General features: G+C 43.8%; 1 protein-coding gene across 1 annotated transcript in view; it reads right to left on the bottom strand.

The window, feature by feature from the left end:
- Positions 1–4,408: 4,408 nt before the first annotated feature.
- LOC104618747 (major facilitator superfamily domain-containing protein 1-like) overlaps positions 4,409–9,390 on the bottom strand; it is a 10,951-nt gene continuing 5,969 nt past the window's right edge. Inside the window, exons 7-12 of the mRNA XM_010284424.1 lie at positions 8,580–8,680; positions 6,558–6,669; positions 5,783–5,920; positions 5,095–5,234; positions 4,814–4,925; positions 4,409–4,525 (exon numbers count right to left, since the gene is read on the bottom strand). Coding sequence (XP_010282726.1) covers positions 4,409–4,525; positions 4,814–4,925; positions 5,095–5,234; positions 5,783–5,920; positions 6,558–6,669; positions 8,580–8,680 — 720 coding nt within the window. The remainder of the gene's footprint in view (positions 4,526–4,813; positions 4,926–5,094; positions 5,235–5,782; positions 5,921–6,557; positions 6,670–8,579; positions 8,681–9,390) is intronic.

Below are 9,390 nucleotides of genomic sequence, written 5' to 3'. Positions count from 1 at the left end.
GGATGCATCTATCTGTTTCATTCCCTGTTCTACTACTTGACAGGGTTTTAAGAGGCTACCATGTGGAAAAGTCAACCAGAGGCTGCTTTCTGCATTGAAGGGTCTGGTGTAATTGATGCTGTCTGTAATACTGAGCTTAGACTTGGCATCTTTGAGTACCTGATGTGCATTGGCTACAGTGCCTGTCTTTTAAACAGCAACTTCCAGCTAGGCCTTAAATTAGTTAAACTGTGTTCATATTCTTGTACTTTTTTCTTTAGAATCTAAACCATGTTTTCAACTCATCAAGTAAGATTGATAAGAATGTTTCTTCAGAACAGAAGGGGATTGGAAATCAAATGATAAATCATGCAATTGTCAATAAACTTCTGTATTTTGTTACTTCATTGTGTGCTGTAGATGTCTGCTTTTATAAATTAATCAGGAATGTAGTTCAACATAGATACTGGTGAATTTTGTTATCTGAAATTTGGAAAAATTCCACAAATCTTTTCAGGCTTTCTGTAGTGGGGAGTATGCTTTGGAGATTGACATCTTGCTCAAGGTTGCTCATGACACAAGCACTTCTTGGTGTTCTGTACAACGCAGGGATGCTGTTATGCTCTTCAGCAATACTGTAAATAGACTTAAATATTTAAAATATTTGAATATTTGTCTATTTGTAGAATAGTGTGGTAATTCCCCCTAAGCAGGGGATGCTCTTTATGTGGAGAAGTCAAACTCCCACTTTACACTTGTGGTGACTGCATAAAACTCTCCTCATGTGCCAGACTGTCTTGGCTGACAGCATGGAGGGAACTACAGCTACAGAAACTCCAGTTCGGGTGAGTTGGACATGGTGGCCTCTCAGCCAGGGTGTTCTAAATCTGCTGCATTCATCCCTTAATTTGCAGGCTGTGATGCCCCACAGAGCCTCTCAGCCAGCACTTATTTCTACAGTGACTCTCTATTTTGCACTGAGAGTTTTGCCATTTACGGTTCAGAACTCCTCTCTCAAGCGTGCACAATGCTTTGGGTAGGATCTGTGAGAACTTGCGAATATCCTTGATACTAGCAACAAAGGACTGTCCTTCCTTTGAACTGCTGCCAACTACTAGACTACAGTATAGTCTTTTGCAACTCTATACATTACCTCATTGCTTTGCCCCTAGATTGAAGGCTTGTAGCTTAACCACTTGGGATAGAATATTATCCAGGTTACTGTTTCAGTCTTGGAAGGAAAATGATGATATCTATTATAATAAGCGTAGCTTGGAAAGTGGTCAAAGGATGACTTGCTTGCTTTCGTAAGTCATGTGTACAATTCTAAGGATAGCTGCTGCTTAGTTCCTAAATATGTCGCTATGCCTGTCTGGTAGAAGACAACGCTGTTCTAATGAGCAGTCCAGCTGCAACGTGTCATCCCTCCTGATCCTTGTGAACCTGATTAACCCAGATCAGTGTGTGCTTTCCCCTAGTAAGGCTGCTGGCTTCTGTGCAATACCTTTTAAGCAAGCACTGTCTGATATTGTCCTTCTGTTACATCACCGCGTAACCATTGATAAAACAGCCCACTTTGCACTCTTAATGAGGAGATTAATGTCCTGTGTCAGCGTTTTAAGTAGCACTACTGTGGTGTTTTGAAGGATTTATAGAGGTTAATCAGACTTGGAATATCTAAAGTACATTCTTGGGGCTTGCTTGTTTAGTGAGAAGTTTCTCCGAAGTGAGCTATGGCATCTCAACAGCAGGTGTCAAGCAAGAATCTGGAAGATGAACAAAGTGAGGGTGCCTTTCCTGTCATAAGTGGAGTAATGAAAAAAGCAGTTTAACAGGAGTAACAGGAAGCTGCTGATGTGTCCTGTTGCAGGAAGGCTCATTCGCTGCCTCCTTACTGTTGTTACATCAGCTTCAAGCTTTATTAAGCTGAGCTGAAAGACGTGAGCAGTCTTTTAAGAGCAACTCTTTGCCTGTAAGAGGCTTTAGTAGAATTCTCCCAACCCAAAGATGGTCTTTGTGCAACAAACTGCAAGGTTGCTAGAATCTCCCCGTATTTTCAGGTTATATGAAAAGGCTTTTAAAAGCAAGTGCAGTACGATGGTATCTAAAAAACTTCTGTAGCCATCAGTAGTTCTCCTCTGAGGCGGCAAATGTAGGGAATGCAGAGGAATGCTTTACAGTGAAACCGAGTGGAGCAGGGAGGGAGACTTCCAGTCCTGTGTCGTAAGCCTTGTTAACCGGTGGCAGATTTTAAGGGAAGTATGTCACAACTCATCAAAACAGAAGAGTAAAGTTTCTTTTCTGGTAATTTGGAAGTATATTATGGGATGGCAAACAGGAATGGCTGGCTTTCGACTTTTTTCCGTGAAGAACCAAGAACAGGACTTTCAGTGGGTATCCCAGCACTTGTTACAGGACCAACCCCACCGAGTTCAGCTGCAGCATTGTATAGTATATAAACTGGAACCGCTGATGACTTTCTGCCAGCCAGGCTGAAGTCACTGCTTTTAAGCCAGGTGTTGGTAGTATTGACACAAAAAATCAGCTCTGTTGAACATGTACAGAAGAAAGTATATGAGCCTCCAGCATGACCAGTATATAGTACTGCTGCATGTGGTTTTTCATCACATCTGGAAATTCACCATGGGATTTTTCCACTAAGAAAAAATGCAACTGCAGGATTTCAGCACTGAAGAGAAGTGTAGTGACTCGAGTCTGAGGGATGTACTTAAAGCACCAGTCTGACAGGAGTCTGATTTACCAGCTGAGTGAAATCACTGGCAAGGCCTCACACAGAGTACTGAGTCCACTTCTGGGCTCCCTAGCATGGCAGAGATGTGACTGGAGTGCTGAGGAGGGAGTGCAGTGACGGGCCAGAAAGGTGGTAAATGGACTCGGAGCATCTTTCACAGGAAGAGAGGCTGAGAGAGCTGGGGCTGTTCAGCCTGGGGAAGAGATGGCTCAGGGAGATCTTACCAGTGTGTTTAAGCACCTCCTGGGAGAGAGGAAGGACGAGGGAGCCAGACTCTTCTCTGGACAAGAGGCCATGGGCACAAATTAAGCCACACAAAATTCCACCTGAACACAAGGAAGCACTCTTTTACTGGGAGGGCGGTCAAACACTGGGACAGGCTGCCCAAAGAGGTTGTGGAGTCTCCATCTGTGGAGATGCTCAAACTTTGACCGGACGCAGTGCTGGACAACCTGCTCTGGCTGACCCTGTTTGAGCAGGGGCTGTTGGACTAGATGATCTCAGCAGGTTGCCACCAAACTCAAGGAGTCTGTGGTTTTGCAGTTCTGTGAATTCTCATCCCACCCCCAAATTTCTGCTGCATCACACTCCCAACAGGGAAATCTTTTGTCTGTGGTGTGAACTGAATTCACAGTGTAACTTGAAACTTAGATGTCACTCTGAACACATTCTCTTCAGTAAATCGGTTTAAGAAAACTTCGCTTTGACAGGTGGATTTGTCTTCCGTGACAACTACTTAAAATGTGACTTACTGGATGCTGTCAGTGCCTAAACTGCTTTCAATCTAATAGTGTTTATATTAAATGCAACTTGAGCAGAGCTGCTCTTTCTCTTAACAATTTGTAATAATTTACATAAGTCATTTCACTTCACCATTCCTTGTACTTGGCTATGCTAAAATTTGCTTCATTCTTAAAGCACCCTTTGTGCTTTTGTAAACTGTGTGTTTGTGAGCATTTTGCATAGCGAAAAGGGCAGCTGGGTGAGCAAAATCAGCCTCTAGCATTCATGAGTAAGAGCACCCTGGTTTAAAGGACAGAATTTCAGATCAAAACCTTTTATGGTTTTGAAGGCAAATGAATAGGCATGGCTTACAGAAGCATTTCCAGTAAGGTAATAAGCAATTAAGCTAGGCTTGTCTGCAAAAGGTAATCAATTTGATTAATTCAGTCTCCTGCTTAAGGAATAATGATGGTGTCACTTGCATGGATGCTGTAGTTTGTGAAAGATGCATGCTAACCCAGAGCAAGAGCTGAAACAGCAGGCTACCAAGGTATGTGAGTTAGCAAGTGGTGGTGTGCAGGATTCTTGTGATGGAGAAACAGTGGTGGACCAGGTAGGCACACCCGATGCCGGCAGTTTTGATGCAAGAGTGAAAAGCAGCTATCTAATGGCTTATGAACAAGCTTCAGCTGGATTAGTTTCACTTACTGTCATGTAGTTCTTAAAGTGCCCCATGCAGGTTTCTGTATGTTGGAGAATGCCTACGACCCATACAAGCAGACACCTTTCATTTGTGTGCCAGGCATAAGAAAGTGGAAATGTTCCCTTTCTGTAGACAATTCCCTTCAAGATTCCCTTTAAAGACGTTTAAAGTACACAGGCTAAAAATCCGCTTCAAACAGAAGTGATCAGTGCTGTGTCTGTCAGCCCTCATTGCTCTCACACTGCAGAGGTTCAGCTGGCAGAGCCTTCGTTTCCTGTTCCATCATCCAGGAGTGGTGCTGCATCTGCAGGGTCTCTGTCCTCCTGCTCCACAGGTGCTCCCTTTCTTGTTCTGTTCAGTGTCCCACCCTGGAAATCCAAAGAAGCCCTTAGTGACTGAAATGATACTGTTCTTCCTGTAGCTACAGCTGTGTCCTCGCCCTTCCCCTCACCTTCCTGCAAAAAAATACAGGCACCGCTAGCTTGATACAAGGTAAGACTACTATGCACTGCATCCATATTTTAGCAGATAGTTCTCTTTTTATGCAGTCCCATTTTTATGTCAGGGGAATTACTTATATACACACCCAGCAGCTATTATATTGATAAAAGCAACTCAGTGATGCAAGGCTATTCTTCACCTTTTATCACACTTACCTGTTTCTTGTCCACAACATTGAGGCTAATGGACGCAACAATGCATGCAACAGTGTTTGCCAACATAAAGACCATCATCTGTTGCCAGCGCCACAGGGGGATCTTTAATTCGCTAGAAAAAGCCAAAACAAGATAGGACAACTAGTCACTTGAAGATACTTAAGGCATCTCTCTACTTTCTGGCAGCATCACTGTTTGCAGAGACACTGCTTTCTTTTCAAACCACTCTACTAAAGCACTGTTGATGTCTCTGCTTGAAAAAAAAGAAAAAGCATTCTCACCTGGACCTTGTTCCTAGAATATGTCCAACAATCAGATTTGAAAGGCCAACTCCAATCATCTGCGCAGAAGTTGCAAGCCCCATAGCGGTCCCTAAAGTTGCCTGGGGGACCACAAGAGGTATGGATGGCCACATACTAGCCTGGTAGGAGTAATGAGAGGAATTAACTCAAAGCCTTGTTTAGAGGTGTTAGACGGTCATTGGATGAAAAAGGAATTATTCCCACTAAATAAACATTTATACTTTCTCTTCAAAAAATCTGGTATTTATCTCTCCCGGCCTATTGGCTGGTTCAAGACAGTTCCCCATCCTTTCCAAGCAGCCTGGGACAGCACAGACAATGCACGCTATAGCAACAGGAATAACCTGGCTCCAGATTTCTGAAGGGGCGTTAGACTCAAAGGAGATTCAGGTGTTACATTTGAGGTAAAAAAGCACTAAGAAAAGCACAGACAGATTCATGCTGCACACTCTATCAAATGGTCCCTTTACTCTGCTTTGCGTTTTGCTCCATATTGATTCTTCGGGGTTATTTGCTAGTAACCGAAGTCGGAAGACTTTGGACTGGGGAGCCAGTGACTTTAAACTGTGGCTGCTAAACCTGCTCACCGGGACACAGGAGCAGTGAAACGTGCCATCCAGGACACAGAAGAAGCACAACCACAAAGCAGCGGGTGTTGTGAACTTACAGCAGCAAAGGAGTAAGTAATCCCCAACCAGATGGTGGAGACTAACGGAGGAACAAACGTAAATGCCAGGAGAGCGAAGACCGGCAGAGTCAACGCAGCACAGCCAACAGCAAAGACACCTCTCAGTCCAACGTAGTCCTGGTAAAGGAAACAACAGAAGGCCCCTTACAAGGGATCTTTGCTTCCCACAGACCCGCAGCTGCGCCAAGGGGGCTGGCATGAGTGGCAGTAACAGGTCATTTCCTACTCGTTGATATTGTAGCAGACTAGCTATGACTAGTTCCTCTTGCATATGCCTGAACCAAGACTGAAACACTTGTCAGAGAATCATGTGTCCAGTATTCATGTGAAATGGCAGGCTTTAATAAAGGAGGTGGAAAACCACACCATTCATTACGCCCTGATGATTATGGAAATAAGGAAAGGAAGACTTTGACAAAACAGGAGCTGATTACACGCAGGTTGTCCTTTCCCCATCTACTTGCAAAGTTTATCCTGATCCTTTCTGTTCCCATCTCAGACTTCTCAAAACATACAGCCATTTACCATGGTTTGATGCTACTACAGCACATGTAAGGGACAGAGGGAAAAATGGGTTAACGTTAGTTCTTGTAATTTAATTCAGACTAAAGTGCATCTTGCAGTCTGCAGGGAATTAAAGGACCGCTTGTTCAGCAACAACAGGCCGAATTCTGGTTGAGGGGGTTGTAACAAGGACATTTCAAAAAAATTAGGAAAAAGTTATCTGGAAGCACTTCTGGTTTTGGGTACTCACAATTAATATGCCAGCTGCTGCGGAGAGAACAAGGGAGCTGTCGTACACTGCCCCAGCAATGTATGCGGCTGCCTGCTGACTGTAACCAGAATATTTATCCTGAATAAACTTGCTAAAAATAAAGGGGGGGGAGAAATTACATAATTAATATTCTTGATCTGGTTATTTTGACAGAAAGTAAGTCTGAGCACAAACATATGGACAGGAAGGGTTTTAATGAAAAGACTTGTAAACAAGTTTGAGTCCACCTGGTTTGTAGTGCCAAGCCTTTGTTGTTCTATTTTCTTTTTAATTGGCACACACCACAGAAAAGCTGGTAGCTTAAATAGCCACTTTCAAGATGCTTCTGCAAGTGCAGAGTAAAACTGCAGGTTAAAGTTGGGCATATGTTCAATTACATCAGCAGAGCTCAGAAGCAGCAATTTGCCTTCATCTGTCCAAAACATATGGATGGATTTTTTACATTCTCTTTGAAGAGGCAGAAGCCATTATCAGACCAAGGGTGAGAATGCCAAGGGGCACGAAAAACATTTTAAAATAATCCAGCAGCAAAGATCAGCATTTAAATTGAACACCTGTGTTTTAGAAGTAGTAGGAATTCCCCCTTGGCATCTTTAAGGAGACTTCTGGTTAAAGCAGAAAACCTACAAACCAAGTTTTGTTTTCACTGTCGGAAGTCAGCCCTTCACCTTTGTTAGGGACACGCATTAAAACTTACTCAAATTTTTCACAGAATTTACAGTCATATGGTCATGACAGCTTAGAAAGACTAGTTTGTTTACAGATCGTGTAGCTACTTAAACATGGTTTAGCTCCTTGCAGGGATACTTAACATTAGTAATAATGAGCTTTTATAGCCGGTGCTGTCAGCAAAGTATGAAACAAGACACTGTTCCCTGAAGATTTACTGCAGCAGAATTCACCAGAGAGCAGTGGTCCTGAGACCATTATTTTTCTGACTGGAAGCAGCATAGCATTTTTTGCCAGAAAAGACGTGTAGAACATAACTCTTGGTGCCTGAACCTTTGCTCTACAGGGAGCAAAAAAAAAATTTTGCAGGAAGGCAGAACTGCAGAAATGAGGATTCTGTGTGATCAACAGACACTGTTTTTGGTTAAAATGAGAGGGCAACTGATAGCCCATGTCATCAAGGCCTTGATGATCCTTTCCATCTTGAACGTCTTTATTTTACTAATAAGAGGTCACTTGTACATTTGTTATGACAATGTTCATGACAGTTCTTCACTCCTGATTTCACAGTGGCTTACGACACATCACTAAGGAAATACTACCATAATAATGTTATTTTTTTTACTGCAGGCCTTTGCTAATATAAAAGTTCATACTGATGACAGAAGCAGCAACATCCACAAACAGGAAAAAAGCAGCAAAATGACAAGTCTGTGGCAGAGCCACTGGACGGAAGCAGGAGCCCCAATTTAGTCAGGCAGGTTGCTGCTTTATTTTAAACAAATGAAGGCATAAAAAAGGAAGTCTGCAAGCCTTGTGCTGGGATGCAGAGGCTTCCTCACCTACAAATCCAGTCTGATGCAAGCTCAGCTTTCTTCCAAATGCAGCAGACAACATGCAGGAACTGCAGGACAGAATTGCCCCAGGCCCCTGAAGCTAACACCCCACCCAGCTCAAAAGATAGCCACTTTGTTGGACTATCACAAAGGTGAAATGTCTATGGGCTATTTTTTAAATAAAGTATTTCTTCCCCATCTCCCAAATCCTTCTGACCCTCCTTTGGCAATGTTCCAAGCTTTAAATACTGGATGAATCATTTCCCTTTAAGTTATTTTTGCTTTCCTTCAGAAGCCTCCCTCATCTTTGAAGGGAAAGGAAGGTCAAAGAATCCTCTCATCATTAACTAGGGGTTAAAGACATGTTTCTCTGTGTTTCATGAGTGGAAGGAATAAGCGTATTACCCCCATATTTCCAATTCAGCTAAAAATCAAGGGCTTTCAAGGCTCTGATAGGCTTGTATCAGGCACTGGCTCTACAGCCACAGAGCAATACCTGGCGTCTGCCACAAAGGGGAAGACTCCGTTGTAGAAGAACATGATGGTGAGGACCAGGAGCCAGTAGCGAAGGGGAAGTCGCCGGATGTCCTGAATGCGCTGCAAAGATAAGATGTGCCCTCACTCACCAGGAAATAGTCTTCAGCTTCCCACTAATGTCACTTCCTGCAAGCCATTGAAGGTCACAAAAAATTTAAGAGGTAACAGCAGGTAAAAGGGAATCGAAAGGCAGCTCAGGTACTTGTAAGTGAAATTTGGCATGCGCAGACTCCAAAGCATTCCTCCTTTAACACTATTCAGTAAAGAAAACAAAAAAAGCTTCCTTCTTATTTTTATAAAGGTTATGGCTGCAAGAAACTATTCTGAGCAGCCTCTATGAAGAGCCTACTGCAAAACCTTGAGTGAAACAGTGGAAAGATACAGTATATACAGGAGTCACAACACAGATACAGAAACCAGTAAGAATACTGTCATGAGAAGGAAGCTGTCTAATAGATTCAAGTGCCATTGTCCTGGTTTCGGCTGGGACAGAGTTAATTTTCCTCCCAGTAGCCGGCGTAGCGCTGTCTTTTGGGTTTAGTAATGTCGGTAACACAGCGACGTTTTGGCTGTTGCTACGTAGCGCTTATCCTCAGCCGAGGACTTTTCCGCTCCCCGCGCCCTGCCGTGCGGAGGTGCACAAGAAGCCGGGAGCGGGCACAGCCGGGAGGGTGTTCCGTACCCTACGACGTCACGCTCAGCGCAAACCGGGGGAGCCGGTGGAGGAGTGGCGGGGGCCGCGGCGGGGCCGCGCGGGGGCGGGGCACCCG

The sequence above is a fragment of the Phaethon lepturus genome, unplaced genomic scaffold (genome assembly GCF_000687285.1).
Source record: "Phaethon lepturus isolate BGI_N335 unplaced genomic scaffold, ASM68728v1 scaffold4543, whole genome shotgun sequence".
In the NCBI taxonomy this organism is placed as follows: domain Eukaryota; kingdom Metazoa; phylum Chordata; class Aves; order Phaethontiformes; family Phaethontidae; genus Phaethon; species Phaethon lepturus.
The sequence above is the reverse complement of the archived record's forward strand: the minus strand, read 5'-3'. Positions and strand labels throughout refer to the sequence as shown.